Below are 17,444 nucleotides of genomic sequence, written 5' to 3' on the forward strand. Positions count from 1 at the left end.
TCCTGAAGAGAAAATCTGGCAATCTACAGCCTTGCTGCAAGATGTTGCTGCAGGCACAGCATTTCTGCAGCAGTGGGTTGTGATGCACAGCACTGCTGCTGTTAGGAGTAGTGGGGTAGGGGCAAGGAAGGCCCCGCCGTGCCCGGACGGCGCGGCACGGGGTCACCGCGGGTCCGCTACCGGCGCACCCAGCAGCACCGCCCAGCAGGCCCGGCACCGGCTCCCACCTCGGCCCACGGGGCCGCTGGGGAGAAACGCAAGAGGTCTGCGGGCTCACACGGACCCTTCCGTCCGACAACCGGCAGCTCCGGCCGCGCGGAGGCGCCGCCGCCCCCCGAGGTTCCACTACCGGGACCTCTCTGCGGGCGGCGGTACCCAGAGGCTGCCCCGGTCCGGGCGCGGGGCGGGGCGGGGCCCGGCGGCGGTGCGGGCTCTGCGCACCCCTCGGAGCGCGCTGCGGATTGGCGGCGGGCAGGGCAGTGACATCAGCCGGCGCACTTTCCATTGGCCGGCCGGTTGCTGGGACGGCAGGGCTCCCGGCGAGACACTTAACCCGCGAGGCGCTGGGCGGCCCCCTCCGAGCCGCCCCCCCCGCCCCGACACGCGCCCCTCGCCCGCCCCGCCGGCCCGAACCGCCGCCTCCCGGGGCGTCCGCCGCGCCCGCCGCCCCGCGGGGCCGCCGCCGCCGCCGTCCCTCCTGGCCGAGCTCGGCATCGCCCTTTTAAGCGGGCGCGGCGGGGCGCCCGGAGTAGCACGCGGCCTGCGCAGGGAGCGCGGCGATTGGCGGGGCGCGCGGCGGGCGGACACACCCCCCGCCAAAAGGCGCCCGCGAGCGGCGGGGGGAGAAGGTAAACAGAGCCGGGCGGCCCTGCCCGCCGACCAATCGGGGGGGCGGGCGGGAGGGGGCTCCGCTCCTGACGTGATGGGCCGCGGCGCGGCCGTGCCCCGGCAGCATCGTGCGGGGCGGGCGGGCGGCGCGGCGGGCGCTCAGCACTCCTCTCCCGCGGCGCCCGGCTCCCGGCCGCGCCGGCTCCCCCCCGCCGGCTGCGCGCCGCCCCCGGGGGGCGGCGGTGAGGGCGCTGCCCGCCCGCCCTCGCGCCGCCGCCGCTCTTTATCTGCCCGCCCCCCGCCTCGCCGCCCTGTCCCGCTCGGCGGACGCCCCGCGCCCCGCCGCCCCGGCGCCCGGCGGGCCATGGCGTGCGGCGGCGCGGCCCCGGCGGCCCCGCGCTGACGGCCCCGCCGCGCCCACGGACCGGGCGCGGGCACGGCGCGGCCGCAGCATGTCGGCCGTCGCCTACGTGGACTTCGTGGCGGCGCAGTGCCTGGTGTCTATCTCCAACCGCTCGGCCGGGCCGCCCTCCCCCGAGGCGGCGGCGCGGCTGAAGGTGCCGGGGGAGGCTGAGACGGGCCGCGAGATGCGCGACCCGCGGGACGCCTGGAAGGACTACTGCGCCCTGCTGGCCATCGCCAAGAGCCTGCTGGAGCTGAACAAGTACCGCCCGCTGCCCGCGCCCTCGGTCTGCAGCGACAGCCTCGAGAGCCCCGACGAGGACGCGGGCTCCGACAGCGACGCGGCCGCTACCTCGCCGTGCTCCGGCCCCGAGCCCGCGCCGCCCTCCCGCCTGCGCGGCGCCGCCGCCGCCGCCGCTCCCAAGGCGAAGCTGGCGGCCGAGAAGCGGCACAAGTGCCCGTACAGCGGCTGCGGCAAGGTGTACGGCAAGTCCTCGCACCTGAAGGCGCACTACCGGGTGCACACAGGTCAGCGCCGCCGGGCGGGAGCCGCGTGTCCTCGGGTGAACCCGGCCAGCGCCGCGCCGCCCCCCGCCCCTCCTCCCGCTGCCCGCGCGCGCCCCCCCGCGCGCTGCCTTTCTCCGCTCTTCTCCCTTCGCTCCTTCCACCGTTTTCCCCCTGCTCCTTTCACCCTTTTTCGCCCCCCTCCCCGGGCAGTGCCGCGGGCCGGGACCGGGAACCGGGGAGCGGGGTGGGAGTGGGGTGGGGGGGGGGGGTGCGGCCGCTCCGGGCGGGGCCGCGGGGCTGCGGCAGCCGGGGCGCGGGCTGGGGGCGGGGGGCAGCTGAGTGGGGAGGGTCCGCCCGGCACACGGCGCTGTCCTGGGGCGGGTGCGGCGCTTCCCGGGGCCGTGAGGGAGGAGGGCGTGGCTGAGCGGGACCGGGCGCGGGGAAGGAGCCGCAGCGGCGCTGCCTCCGGATCCCGGTTGCGGGGGATTCTTTGCTGCTTTTTTTCCCTTTTTTTTTTGGCTCCCCCCCTCCCCCTTAATCCCTTCAGTGCGAGCGGCCGAGCTCAGAATGACGTGTGTGAGCCGCTGTCGGGGTCACTGTGCAGCGCAGCTGCCTAAAAACTGCCTCGAAATCAGGGGTTGTGCGCTGGTTCAGGGAGGAGCGGCTCACGGCGACAAACGCTGCCCGCGCGTATTTCATGCGCTTCGAATGTACAATAGGCGGGCGCTGCTCTCCGCGCTGTGTCTGTTGGTAGCGACAGTCAGCGGCCAAGTACAACGCCCCGCTCCCGGCGGATCGTACCGCGGGCACTGCCCGAGTCCTGAGCGCCGCGGGGGTCGCTGCGGCGCGGTGCTGCCCGGCACGGAGCTGCTCCAGCGGCGGGCGGTGCCGCCCCCTGCCCGAGCCGCCGTTATCGGCACGGAGAGCCGAGCCCCGGGGAGCCGGAGTGTAACCGTGCCCTGCTTGCTGCAGGAGCTTGGCTCGCAGCGGCAGAAAAAAGGGATTGGCACCGTTTCTACTTAGCGCCCAGTGCCCGGATACCCGCCCCGGTCTGGGAACCAACGCAGGCACGCACGGGGCGGCGTGCAGGGGATGACGTGCGGAGCGATGCGCGGTGCAGCCCCGCGGTGCTGCAGCGGGCGCGGTGCGCGCAGCCCCCGTGTGGCGCGGGAGGGAGGCAGCGCCCCGGGCGGGGGTTCGGTTCGGCCCCCGACTGCTGCGTGGGCAGAGCGCTGCCGGCTCCGGAGCACCGAGGTCCGGCGCCTCCCAGCGCGGACAGGTAACTGCTGCGGGTGGGAGCACGAGCGATGTGGCTGGTGCCAATTGTTTTTATAGATGGCAGAACAATTCCATAGCAACAGTGGGATTCGATTGGACCTCCGGAGTTATTCATAGCGGCATACTGCAGAGCATTAGTACTCCCTTCTCAGTACCATTTTCTTCCCCCCCGTTCCCCCTGCCCTCCCCCCCCCCTCCTTTTTTTTTTTTTTTTTTAAATTATTACTAAATATTTTCTCTCTTGTTTCTGAGCCTCTTGAATCACTCACTCCCATCCATCTTCCGTCAGGCCACCAAATTAAATCACTTGCTGCTTCATTGCCTTTACTTGAAGCAGTTATACTGTCGTGGGAAGAAGCTTCCTTGTCTTACATCTTTAACATTTATTCTCTGGTCTCCTGGTCTTGGAAAATAATCCTGTTCATTTTTGAGCTTCCTGTAACAGCATCTGCCCTTATTTTGACAAAGTCTCTCACTCCCCATCAGTCCCACGAGCTTTAGATCCCAGCTCTACACCCCAGTGAGTGTCTATTCAAAGTGTCCAATGAAGGCAGAAGAGCAGAAGACAAGAGACTTGATGCCTGAAGTTGGAAGTCTGTATCTTATGAATGGTGTTTTAATGTTGCTTGTTCAGAGGTTTCCCTTATTTCAGAAACCAAAAACACCTGTACGCATTTCCTTGGAGTTTGGCCCTATCAGCTGAGCTCACGCTCCAGAGGGCCCAGGTTGGCTGTGTGTCAGAACCCATCGGTGGCACTGTCCTTAGTGGTGCCAATAGCACTGCACACCTTCTACCTGCAGTGAGCTGTGCTTAGTGGGACATGGTGGTGTGGGATGAGGAGGGAGCCAGGCAGCCTGAGCCTAACCCTGTCCTGCAGGGATAGCTCTAGGTCACTTGGTGCTTCTGCCATATGAACAGGCACTCCTTCACTCATTCATGCGTGCAAACCTGAGCGTATTAGCATGCAAAAGCCCATGAATGTGAGGACAAGCCTGCAGCTGAAACTAAGCCGTTGCCTTGCCTGTCTCATCACTGCTATGCAAGTAGATTGGAATTGGTTGTTTGGGTTCTGAGGGCGTGAGTAGGAACGTGGCTCGGTAAGAGCTCTGCAGCAGCCCTGAGGGGTGTGGCACTTCGTGTAGGAGAGCCGAGGTGGCTTTGTCCCTGCGGCTCTCAGACAGAAGCTGTGTCAGGAAGGCAGGTGAAGAGCAGGCCTACAAAGTGACCTTACCTTGGTCTCATAGGCATCCCCTCCCTCCTGGGACGGTGCTAGTTTGCTCAGGATGTGCAAACACAGCTGGAGTTCGGCTGTGGCAGGGGAGGGTTACAGGAGCATTGTCTCTGCAAGATAGTCTCCGGCATGGAGGTGACATGGCCAAGTCCTGCACAGTGCTCCCTGGGGGCCTGCAGAGCAGAGGAGAGATGCGAACAAGACCAGAGCCCTAGTAGCAATGCGGAGGTCAGGAGGCAATGAACAACTGCCAAGCAAGAAAATGAACAGTATCAAATACATAGAGGGTTACCGTGAAAATGCAGAGACTCAAACAGGTGAATCCACGCCAGTCAAAGAGCATGTGGCTACCGAGAGCAAGCCCTCATGGTTAGGAAGGTGGGACAGAGGATACTATGAAGCTGGACTCTAAGATGCCTCTTGCAAGACCAATCAGTTTACTTGTCTGTGGAAGTACACCCCATTGGATGGGGAATTCATATTTACATTAGATGCCCCTGATGACGAGCTTAGATGCTCCAAAACTGTGGCCACCTGAAAAGTCCACCCTCATCAACTGGCTTTTCATCCAGCCCTGTCATCGTTGAGACCAGATCCAAGCCACACGAAGAACTTTGTCATGAGGCAGCTGAAGGATCCTATAGTTGTCCTGGCCATGCCTCTAAGAGACATTCAGCAGGTGGCTGTGGGCAGAGGCCATGGTTGGCATTGGGTGAAGGGAAGCTGAGGAGCATTTCTGGTGGAAAGAGAGGAACACTGCAGCTGCTCACTGCTGCTGTCTAGGTATCATGTTGTCTTCCCAGCCCTGTATCAGTTTGGTTCCGACTGTGTTGCTTGTTATTTATGTTCTAGATTACTGCTAGCTTGACAGACTGTACAGATGCTGATGTGTTGACAATCCTCTGCTTGCCCAGAGCTTTTTTGGGTATTTTGTGGGAGCATAATCTGAAATTTAGCATTTTAAGTCCTTCTTATCCAGCTCATGCAATGTCACATTGCCAGTTCCTTTAGAAAAAGATGAGTAGGAAATGGAGCCAGCAGGACATTTTTGACAAAACCAGACCTCCATCTGAAGCTCCCTTTTACAGGGGTTAACAGAAATGTGTAAATTGCTAGAGTTCTGCTAGGCACCTTTCCAGGGCTCAGAGAAACATGACTGTACTGACTGGAAGAGCTGCCAGCTGAGTAAGGTAGGCACGAATCCTCAAGTGCAGTGTTTCCTGATTTTTTTTTTCAGTTTGGTTTTCACATGTGTTGTTTGTTGTTTGTTTTTTCCTTTTAAAATACAAACATTAAACAACTGCATATGTCACAGTGCAGGAGCACTCCAGAAATATTTTTGTGGGTTATATTAAATTTAAAAAGTCCTGTTTAATGGAGTGCACGTGTAGGACAGAAGCAGTAAGCAGGCATCACCCACTCCTGTTTCCAGATGGCAATACTGAAAATTCAGCTCTATTTGAGTTCCTAAACACTGTTGTGACACTGATGACTGTGGCTGGGTGTCAGCTGCGTCTGTCAGCTTGTGGTCCCAGCTGTGTGGATCCACCTGAGAGTGACCACTCCCCACCATGGGCTGCCCTTCCTTGCTTCGCCGAGTTCCCAGGCCTGTGGCTGGAGAAGCAGGGAAGAGGTGAGCTAGGACTAACAGGCCAGACTGATGGCAAAGCAGTATGCTTCGAGTAGCTTTTGTTTGTGGTGGCATAGTACATCATCCAGGTCAGATAAGGGTAAATAGCCTGGGAACACTATCTCTACCGTAATTTGAAGGGTCTGTTGAAATACTGGCTATTGAATTCACACCAGATTGCTGAAAATCATCTTCCTAAGTGCATGTAAAAGTGAGACCAGTGTACAATTTGTTTCAGAAGGGATGGACACAAGTCATTAAGCACAGTCTGTGTGCACTGCTGGCCTTCAGTACTGAGATCATCTGCACATGAGCAGTCCAAAAAGACAACTACTATGGGTCCTCTGCCCTGGAAAGTGTTTAATTATCAGGATGGGTCAGGAGCCTAGGCCCAGTGTTCTTTGATCCTATATAAGTGCCCTGAGCACGAGATCAGAAGTTGATTTCTCTCCATTGCTCAGTCAATATTTAAGCATTACTGCAAAATGGAGGAAGTTCAAATGAAGATAAGATAGACAAGGAAAAGAGGTAGAAACTTATCAAAGGCCCGTAGAGTCTACTGCCAAGGACACTGCTCACTGATGACAAGTGTAGATTAAACTCTCTGATGAGATTGTTCACCTTCCAGAGGTCCTCACTGACTATTAAGTACAAGGAAGTACAATTCCACAAAGAAAGGCTTTTGTAAGACAGACAGAGAAGGGTGCTAGTAGAGAACCCGAAGGATGCAAAAACTGTTTGCATGTGGTGCTTTGGGGGGTGATTTAGTAGAGCGTTGTTAGAGTTAGGGTAGTATGGTTAGGTTGTGGTTGGGCTTGATGATCTTGAAGGTCTTTTCCAACCTGAGTGATTCTATGATTCTATGTACCTTACATCTGGTGATTAGTGGTAGGATTAAGTCTTGCTAGACTGGAGGGATGAAGAGCAGCTCAGCAGTGCTGGCTCTTAGCAGGTGGCTTTGCATCTGCTCCTTTGAAAGAAACTCAAGCACCTGCATTTATAAGCAGCTGTTGAATGGTGGTTTTAAGAATGTCAGGGTAGTGTAAATACATGCTGAAAGCAGCATTTTAACATCTTCCTGTGATGTTCAGTCTCGAGTGCTGGTGAAATAAACACCTTGGTACAACCCCTGTGCCCATTGCATATCCTATAAGCAGTGTATGATCTTCATGCAGGATGGGCTGGCCATGGTTTAAGCATTCTAGGAATCCTTATTCTGTGCAAACAATACCCAGTGTCCTCACTGCTCTGTTGTTTCTCATCATCTTCTCTACTCTGTGGCCATGTGTTTTAATGCTTTGGTTTCTTGGAACATCTTGGAAAAGGAAAATGGCAACCTGAAAAGCCTTCAGTCTGTAGGCCTAGAAATAGGTGTTTGTAAGTTCCATCTTCATCATAACGTCTTGAAAGAGGACATTCTGTCAGAATCCAGTGTAACAAAGGAAGCTGTTGATTCACGTATGTGGGGCAAGCAACTACGCTGGATGAAAAAAAGCAAGAGACCTAAGAGACCTGTCTTTTGGCAAGGAAGAAAGACTGTCCTTACTTTCAATTTATTTATTTTTCTTCTTGTAATGAGCTGGAACATGCTTTAGATACTTACTTGTCTACGGAACCTGTGATCTTCAGGGGACACTGAGACACACAGGAACAGCAGCTGAGTGAGTTCACAGGAAAGCATGGAGAACATAGGAAAGGATATAATTGTTGTATCTAAGCCAGGAAATTATTGTTCAGGACCAGGTCTTCTCCAGGTACCATGATTTCATGCAAAAGTTCTGAAGGCAGGAATTACGTTTTCTTATTTGAACCTTACAGAGTTGGTTATACACACTGAAGCTATGGGCATGCTTTTTTTTCCCCGTTTTTCTTCTGTCTTCATGCAAACATTAGACCTGGTTTCCTAAGATAGGTCTTGCCTCATGGCAAAAAATTTTACTCTTTGAGCTTTCCTTGTTTGTTTGCTTTCTCTTTTCCATCTTTCCTCTCATTGTCTCAGTTTTGATGGTATGGGTCAGAAGCACACAACCTGCTCTACACCTGGGCTTTCAGGCTGGTGCTATGAGCAGAGATGGATGCTGCAGCAGGAGATGGTGGTTAACTGTGCTGTGTCCCACGGCCAGAGACAAAGTGAGAGTCAAGCACATCTGCTACATCCCAGAAGTCAAACTTGGAGTGATTCTTCAGTTTTAATGCTTAATACTTCATCATTTGCTGCTATGAATATCAGGCAGAATAGTTCTACCATGTGCCTGGCAGTCTCTTCTTTAATATGCAGGTTTGTCGGGGGTGTCCATTCATGCAGCTGTAGCTAAATCCATTTGGCTGTAGTGCTTCAATGGCAATCTGTCCTGTGTTACCACAGATCCTAGTGTGCAACTTTGCTTCTGTCAGCCAAAAAAAAAAAAAAAAAAAAAGTACAAGGTTAGCAAAGCATCCATCTTGGTCAGACTGTCATCCATGTTCAACAACAGCCATCTCTGAATGTCTTTTGTGAAGTCAGTGCTCAAGCAATTTTTGTAATTCCCTAAAAATTAGGATCTCATCACAGAAGCTCCATTTGCTCCAGTACCAGTGCATGCCCTGTTACAAGACAAATGTAGAATTGTCCGCTTTGTCTTCAGCTATTCCAAACATGGCTTTTTTTCTTCCCCTGCATGGGAAAGCTATAGACCTTCTCTATCTCTTGCTTGCCTGAATAAAGTCAGCTTTTCTAAAGACACCATGAGCTGCTGATCCTAACCTCGGTCATCCACATCAAACACAGCGATTTATAGTGAGAAGGCAGATGAGAAATGAGGATCTTGGGACTACCTGCACTATTAACAAGACTGCTAATGCCCGTTCTCTCTCTCTCTATATATATGTATATTTTCCCCTTGAAGCCCTTGCTGCCTAAGAATACCAAGTGGGAAAATCAGGAACATTTCAGGGTAGAGCGAAAAGCTAAGTAATTTTCGGTCTAGTCAGAATAAAATGGAAACAAAATAATGTGGCGCTACCTCAGGCTGTACAAAGCAACCTGGATTTAGAGTTTAAACTCTCAGAGAAAGAAGGTACAAACTACTTGCAGTGGAGAGCGAGGAGGAGAAACAGGGGTGGAAAGTCAGGTAAAACAAGAGGAGCAGTTTGAGAGGATCTACAGTGGTCTTTGTATCTATAGGGGATTTAAAGCAAGCCGGAGTTGCAGGGGCAGAGAAGGCCCCTGAAGGGCCAACATTGAGTTGCACTGTGATGTCATCTTGGCATAAACTGTTTCAGCTCGTACTTCTGTGGTTACTTGTGTAACCTGAATATTTCTATTGAAGATAATTACTTACACCTTTGTATATTCGGGCAGAGTCTGTCACACGCAGTTTTAAGGTACTGTGGCGCACCACTGGCCCTCCCTTCATTGATTGGCAGAAACCCAACATCAGGCACGCTTTAGAAATATAAGTAGCATACTGCCACCAAAGGCAGCCACGTATAGCAACACCCTGTTTTAGTGGTTTGTTCTGTTCATTTCAAGCCATAGCCGTACTGCTCTCAAAACCGATGGGAAAAAATCATATGGAAAAAGTACCTCAGGATTAGACATAGAACCAAAATGGATGCCTCTGGGTGGAGGCAGCTCAAGTGGCAGCGCAGCCGTGCTGTGGCTTGCCCACCTCTGCCATACTCTAGGAAGCAGCGTGTGCAGGGTCCAGCTCTGCCGAGCACACAGCCATCGCCTGTCATCAGGCATCTCTGCCTTGCCTTGAGAGCCTCCCAGTGCACAGTCCGCTGCTGTGCTGCATCTACTCAGTCAGTCAGTGAAGTGCTGTCGCTCTGAGTTCATGTAATTGGTGATGGCTCCGTAACTGAGGGGAGCAGCAGGTCTCCAGGCTCGGAGACAAACACCCTGAGCCTGGAGAAGTCTCCCTCCCCCTTGTCTCTCTGCTTGTGGAGTTCTAACACTTCCTTGTGTCGCGGATTATGCCTGGCCTACTTTTACACATGCATTTCTGAAGCAGTTGTGACAGTCTTCTAGAGTTTGCACCACCCAAGTGAGGAAACCCTTTGCTGCTGCTGCGCTCTGGTGGGTGGCAGGAGATGGCCTACATCAGGCCCCAGCTTCGTGCTTCAGGAATCACCACCGTCTGTGTCTGTCAGTGCCCTGAGCCCAGGGCATGACTCCACCACACCAGGCCCCCATGCAGAGAGCAGAGAGGTGTGGTTGTTTCTGCAGGGAAGATTTCCTCCCTTCCCTGGGAAGCGATGCTTGTGTCTGGACACTGTGATACTGTGAACTGGCATGAGGGATCCCAGGCCAGTGCTGCCTCTTCCCAAAGCCTCACGGATACCTTGCACCCCACAGAAGGCAAAATGGCTGTGCAGGGCAGCGATGCTCCCATCATATTCCAGAAGGAACCAGAAAATAGGCTCTGTATTTTTTCTTAACTTCTGCAAGCACCAAAACCCTGCTTTAAGCAACCAGTTTGGGTTACTGCCATGCCTAAACAGCAGAAGGCCTGAGCCCCAGAGACCATGGCCACAGGCTAGATGCTTGGTCCCTATAGCAAATCTGGCACTTGTCAAGCTGAAGATCTGTCCTGAGGCAGATGATGGGAATGCATCTTCTGGTAAGGGCTGAGATGCTGAGCTGCCTCCAATGCCCTGAGCAGTGCAGCCTTATATGAGATGTCTCATACATGCAGGAAGAGCAGTACCACTACCAAGTACACCAAGTGCACAGGATGCTGACTGTGGGCAGTGGGCAGAGTACGGGCAGATAGGACCCATGACCCCATCACACAGTGCCTGCTGGTGCTGCACTGACTTAGCTGCAGCCAAGGCCTTCATACATGTGGGCAAATATACAGCTTCAATTAATATCTTTTACACAGGCAGTGGTTGTTCGGAAAGGCTTCCAGACACTTTTAAAAGAGCACAGCAAGGAGATAAGAGGTCTGTAAGAAAGCCCTGCCAGCCAGGGTGACTTGGGGCTCCATCTCCTCCACCAGGATGTACCAAATACTGATCAGCCAGGCTCAGAGCAGTCTGTGCAGCAGGGAGCACTGTGTAAGTAGAAGGCTGAACCATTGCAACATCTGTGTTATTTGACAGATTTCCACCAAGAGCTCATTTATCTCTGGAATCTCAGCTTATCTGATCCACTGTCAGATGACTCCTCACCATGGCATCTTTGGGATGCCAAGACCCATTCCCCTGGCCCCTCACGATACTCCATTCTCCTCCCAGGACCTCAGTTTCACTCCTGGCTGTCCTTCTGCCTGCTGCACTGTCTGTGCTGGTCTTTGTTCTCAGCTGTTGTGGCTGGGGAGTTCTCAAGGGCACACACTCTTGTAAAGGACTCTTCTTCTCACAATCTGCACATGTAAGCAAGAGAAGTTCGTATTTTGAACCAAGAAATACTGGAGTTCTTCAAATTTCTTTCCAGTTCTTCCAAGATGGAAGACTCCTGGGACAGTTTTTATATTTCATGGTTGACTATAAATAGCTGTCACATAGCTGTCGTTTGTATTCCCTTCAGGAGATTCTTAAGAAAAGGAATTAAGGCATCAAACAGCTCTGGTACATGATGTATGTGACTGAAAGCTTTTGTGCAAGCCTTTTATTTCCTTTTGTGTCACAGAATAGTCAGCTTAGCAGACATTTGTGCAAGGTCTGGGCAGCCTGCAGAGCTGAACCACAGGGATCTGGGGTGTCTGGAAGGTGACAGTGGGTACTGTTCGCTCCTGACAACCTTGCTTTCAAAACAAAGGTGCAGCATGTTCAAGGTTAAGGTGTTTGGTTTGGTTCCTTGCCACCGCTGCAAACGTTTGTACCAGCAGAGCTGTGATAACAAAATAGTTGTCCTGTCTTTAGATAGACTGCAGACATTTAAGATACAGAGGGGAGAACATCGCCTGCTGGAACATCTCAAACTTATGGGGGAAGGGAGGTGAGGGGGCAGATGCCTTCCACTGGCAGGCATCATGGTTTCTGCTCTGCAGATTTGCAGCCCTGAGGCTGCAGTGCTCTCCCAGTTCCCTCCCTGCACAGTCCTTCCTAGGCAGGAAGTGCAGGTGAAGGATTTTCTTTGGCTGCTTTTCTAATAGTTACAGATGGTTCTGTTCAGCAGAATGGAAGTACCAGAGGAGCAATACCAGCATTCCCCTCTCAAACCGCCGTAGCTCACTCGACATAAGGAACACAGAGGCGTAGGCAGGTCTCATCTGTTGTTATGACAGTCTGCGGGGTCATGTAAGGCTCTGCACTGGAGCTCGAGCTGCATGCTGTTAGAGGGGTTTTGGCTCGTGTGGGTGGTGAGAGCAACACCTGACTGAGTGAATTGTCAGCAGCTCAGCAGGCACCTGTGCCTGGTGGGAAGCAAAGGCCACATCCCTCCGGTCAGTGCCGCCCGCAGTCCCCCCACCGCTGCTTGAACACTTTGTCATGCTTCTCTCCCTACAGGCGAGCGGCCGTTCCCCTGCACATGGCCTGACTGCCTTAAGAAGTTCTCCCGCTCCGACGAGCTCACCCGGCACTACCGCACCCACACCGGTGAGAAGCAGTTCCGGTGCCCTCTCTGTGAGAAGCGCTTCATGCGGAGCGACCACCTGACAAAGCACGCTCGCCGCCACACCGAGTTCCACCCCAGCATGATCAAGCGATCCAAAAAGTCCAGCTCTGGTTCCTCGTGAAGGCAGAGCTGGCCCAGGAAGGGGAGCGGGGCGCGAGAGCCACGGCTGTGGCCCGGAGAGCAGAGGCAGAGGAGGCCCCCGCTCACCATCAGGAAGCACATGTAGCTGATGTCCAAAACCTAAGCACTCGGCGTGCTCCGCTCCTGCTCTCCAGTGCTGGCTGGGAACAGCCATCTTGATGAAGGGGATAGCGGCAAGAGGGAAGGACGGGAACACCGCCCTGCCCAGCCTGTCGCATTCGGACTGGCATATGTATGTCCCTCGGGACAGTCCGGCCAGTGACACCACAGTAGCGTGACTCCGAGGTCTTTGTGATTGCTGTGTCATGAACATGTTTTGTTGAACAATGTAATGCTGCTTGTGTTTAGAGTCTGTCAAGTAAAACCACTTTCCGAGTCACATAAGTAATTCTCAGATATAAACTCCATAGCACATTGTAGAAGTGGGTTTACTTCTATCTCAGAACGATCCTTCATTTTAAAAGACTGTTAAGAGAAACATTACATGTGTTACTAATAGCATCTGATTGATATTCTGAAATAAGGTGAATTTATACTCAAGAAGACCTGTGAAACTAACCGGGTCTTTTTAATTTTTCTTTGTATTAACTATACTTTTGAATATAAGCTGCACTTTTCCAGTAAAAACATGTGTAATTCAAGCAGATACTTACAGCAAAAAAACAAAAAACACCAACACACAACAACTCAGTCATTTTCTGACCATACGTGTATTTAGCTCTGTTATCCGTTTACCTGGAAAAATACAAGTCAGCCTACATAATGTGGCGGGGAGGATGAGGGCAGAAACATACGTCTCTCAATTGATCTATCTTTTCATTTGTCAATAAATACAGTACTGTACTATAGAAATGCCACTAACAGTGCTTTATTCTGCTGTGTTTCGTTTGAATGGATGCATAACAGCAGCTACCACCTTTATAAACTGCTGCTTTTTTACAGGCTTTTTCTCTTCATACACTTGCCTTAAAGATTTATTCTCTTCATACACGTGCCTAACTCCTGCCACATCCAATGGGAGTTCCGTGTGCTTATGGAGAGAGTAGACCTTTCCTTAAGAGAGCTCTGCTGATGGAAACAGCTGAATTTATTGCAAAGAGCGCTTCAAAAGGGCTCCTGTATCTCTTGATCGCTGTTTCTGTAGAGTATGAGGAAAAACCATGAGCTAATTGGAAATACAACACAGAAGGTGTGTCCTAATGTTCCTTCTGGCATCAGCTTCCCTGGGTACCGTGCAATCGTACCTGTGTCATACGTGACACATCCAATACTGATCAAGGCAATACTACTTCTAGTTTAGAGCTGCATTTTGCTCTCCACAAGGAGCAAAATGATCACTGAAGGGAAACTTCCAAATCATGATAATTTTCTGTGCATTTCATCTTTTTTCTTTATGTTAAAAGCATGAACCATACAAGGTTATTGGTGTTGATTTTGTTGTTTTGTTTTTGTTTCTTTTCCCCTCCCCAGCTACTTGTAGGGGGGAGAATTATGTTTACACATTATTTCTTCCAGAATCATTCTTTTCCTGTTCTGTTTTTACTCCTTCCTCCAGAAGAGGAAGGGGAGGTGCAGCCCTGCTATAGAGACTTAGGGCCCAATTCATCTCGGGAGTAATCACACTGAAGTCTGAAGTGTTTCCACTGCAGATGAATTTAGGTCATCTTGTAAAATTCTGTACATAAAGATCCTGTTAGTACACCTGCAGTTACAGTATCTTATTGTTTTACCTGATAAAAAAGCTTGCTTCCTAGAAACAGATGTTAAGAAATGAACTCAGAGAGTAGAGTATTTTCTTCTACAGTTGTATAAGGCTTTCAGCATTAGAAATCAGTTTGCATATAGTGTTTTTACCTGTGTAGTTCTTGATAAATTCCGTCTATGTGAAGAGAACTGCTTTTAAGGCATTAGGGATACTGAGCAGCCTGTGGAGTAAAAGGGATGTGTTTTCTTCAGTGAAGACATCAGGAAACCAAGCACACTTTCTACCTCCGTTTCAGCTTTGTGAAACATTTGTTTTAGAAACCAAACTTTAATTTCTGGTGTCCAAATTGAGTTGTAGGAATGTATGTTCTTCCTAACAAACAGAGGCAGCCTCGGTTATTTCTACTGGTCTAGGAATACAGAAATCATTCTGCTTACCAGTACTGTTAACGCTGCCTTCTTGAGTGGTGTCAGGGCCATGCGTCACCCAGTGAGATCCAGTGGAGCGTGCGTTCATTTTCTGTCTTCTCTGTGAAGATCATAGTAAGCTTTTGAGCCTGCCCCACAGTCTGGGTTGTTGCAGTTTTGTAGGACAAAGGCAGTAATCTTAAGGCCTGGTCCTGTGAAGTACAGAACACCCTCACGTGCTGTCAACCACAATGGGAAGCCACATCCAATAAGCAGCTCCTAAACCAATATGCAAGTGTTTTGGTCACTTAGTTACCTACATGTGAAAGTAAATGGCCAGATTCATGGATCCCAGCTTCAAAATTTGGGGTAGAATGCACATCTAAGGAAACGTCGTCATTATTTCTTCCATTTCCAAAAGAATTAATGGGGGAGGGGAAGGTACCTAGGTCCACAGAAGAAGGGAAAAACAGACTTCGGTTGTTATCACCGATGACAACATCCTGTTTCCGAAACAAACAAACAAAGAAAAACCCTTCTGAAGCAGTAACCAATTTGCTGTAATGCACACTGTGTTTCAGCGTAGGACAGACGGCATTAACGTGATTCATTAACCACTAGCAGAGTACACGGGGAATGATCAGGTTTAGGGAATCCATTTCATCGTGTTATTCATTAGGGTTTTTAGTTGTTGTTCTGGTAAAGACAAAGAACGGATCTAACACATGAACAAACTCCAGGTTAGTTTTCTGCATCTTGAAGTTAAGTTCTGAAGAGTGTTGCGATGTTGGAAAGAAAAGGAAAATCAAGTTCTCTAATACCATTCGTACTTACTGTACTATTTTGGAAGTAATTAATAGTGCTGAAGTTAGGACAGCTCCTCTCCTTGGTTAAGAAAGCCCATTACTATAGAGAAGTCATGGCTTTAAAGGTAATAGCTATACATAACTCAACATACTTCATTTTTTGAAACAGTTTTTCCATCACCGTTATTACAGATCTGTTTTCAGTTTGCAGATGGACCTTTTAGTCCAGCACACACCAGACTGGACGTGCTCTTCAAAATGCTGTTTTACAGATTCGTGATCTGTAACACTGTAAAATACCAACTTCCAGCAGTTTGATCAGTTTTATTTTTGTACAGTATTCGTATCCTTTATAAGTTATTTTGCTGTCCTGTTTTGTAAATCACATGAAATTGTAAAAAAAAATAAAAAAATAAAATAAAATAAAAGCAAAAAAAAAAAAAGAAAAAAGAAAAAGAAAAAGAAGTAGGCATAGATGTTTTTGTACATATGTATATATATATATTGTCCAAATCAAAAAGGAAAAAAAAAAAAAAAAAAGAAAGAAAAAAGGAAAAAAACAAATGTCGTTCTGAATGTTTGGAGTCAAAAGGTGATCATGTAAACCAGTTTGGATGATTATTAAAAAACAAAAAAATGCTGCTGCACACGATGAACTCCATGAGTTAAATGCTATATGAACCTGGCATCAAAGGTCCTGGCATTGCTTGTTATTATTAATGAAGCTTGGGTCTTGTTTCTCTGCTTTTCTCAGCTATTTCCACAGACACTTCCTCCTCCCCTTTGTGGGCAGGCACAGCATGTTGTGGCGGTAGGGGAGTTCGCCACTGGGTTGCTGCGTCTGTGCAGCCTCTGAAGAAAGGAATGGCAAGGAGCCTTGCCTAAGAAGCTCACTGCCACTTTCAGCCAGGACTAGCTAAAAGCTACCAACACAAACTAACATCGTTTGGCACCTGGGAACCATGCTAGGGTACAGCACAGCAAGATGGGACCCAAGGGAACACCACCCCCTCACCGGGTGGGCAGAGATGGAGGGGTCAAGGAGTGCCATCCAAATCTAGAACTAAATGTTAAGGGTCTTGCAGATATCGGCCTGAAACTGCATTGGCATTTTCTGCCTTTGTCTGGGTAGTCAAAGGACAAATACAATAAACTCAGCACGGAGAGTTTTCTTTTTTTAGTTTGTCATTGCTTCTAGAAATAAAGGACACATTGAAGGGTCCATTCCCCAGAGCTTATTCCCCTGCTATCCCATCGTAAAGGATGCTCCATACATTTCTGATTCTTACCCTGCGTTAATATTCGTTCTTAGTGCGCTAATTGGAAAAGGTACTGATACAGACAGTGCCTCAGCCTGAGGAGGACATTTCCAGCCGCTGAGATGTAGTACATTCTGCTGAACAGTCCTCCCAGGAATGATATCAGTCTTGGCTGAAACAGGCGCAGCATACGAAGACCAGCAGCACTCCCCTCCTGTGGATGCTGGCAGTAAGACTCAAGCACCCACCTGTGGCAGTGTGACCCTGAACGGAGCCTGAATGATTCAGGCAGAACAGTTAGTTCTACAACGAGAATTTCTTTCTGCTGAGGAAACGAGATAGGAAACATGCCGCCCAGTGCCATGAAAGCCCAGTTAAAATGCCTGTGGATGGTTCCGAATGGGTTCCCATGCAACCTGTGCCTGCTATAATGAATTTCCCTTCTGTGAGAGAACCCAAGGAGATTCTCACAATAAAACTTACTGCAGTAGTTTGTCATGAGCAATTTAAGGCATACTGATGCTTGGGGAACCACACACACACTGGAGCCTGTACTTCCATAATTATTCTGGTGTCAATCCAGGGCATTTTATACAGAACTTTGAATACTACAGAAGGTCTGGCCATACACACAGCAGTCAGGCTCAGAACACAGGTGCAAAGTGGATCCAGATTCCTTAGTCACTGGGTTCCATAGCATCA

At 50.8% G+C, this 17,444-nt stretch overlaps 1 protein-coding gene across 2 annotated transcripts; it reads left to right on the top strand.

Moving 5' to 3' along the window:
- The first annotated feature begins 862 nt into the window (after nucleotides 1–862).
- Nucleotides 863–15,945, top strand: KLF9 (KLF transcription factor 9). Of its 2 annotated transcripts, none has more exons than XM_015849132.3 (2): nucleotides 863–1,758; nucleotides 12,316–15,945. In XM_015849132.3, exons 1-2 carry the CDS (start codon nucleotides 1,281–1,283, stop codon nucleotides 12,543–12,545), a joined length of 708 nt encoding a protein of 235 aa, XP_015704618.1. In that variant the 5' UTR covers nucleotides 863–1,280; the 3' UTR covers nucleotides 12,546–15,945. The 2 variants fall into 2 exon arrangements, with proteins under 2 accessions (XP_015704618.1, XP_085384348.1); XM_085528222.1 differs by lacking the exon at nucleotides 863–1,758 and adding an exon at nucleotides 2,756–3,016.
- Nucleotides 15,946–17,444: the final 1,499 nt, after the last annotated feature.

Source organism: Coturnix japonica, chromosome Z, assembly GCF_054131305.1.
Source record: "Coturnix japonica strain WE chromosome Z, WE-NBRP24, whole genome shotgun sequence".
Taxonomy (NCBI): domain Eukaryota; kingdom Metazoa; phylum Chordata; class Aves; order Galliformes; family Phasianidae; genus Coturnix; species Coturnix japonica.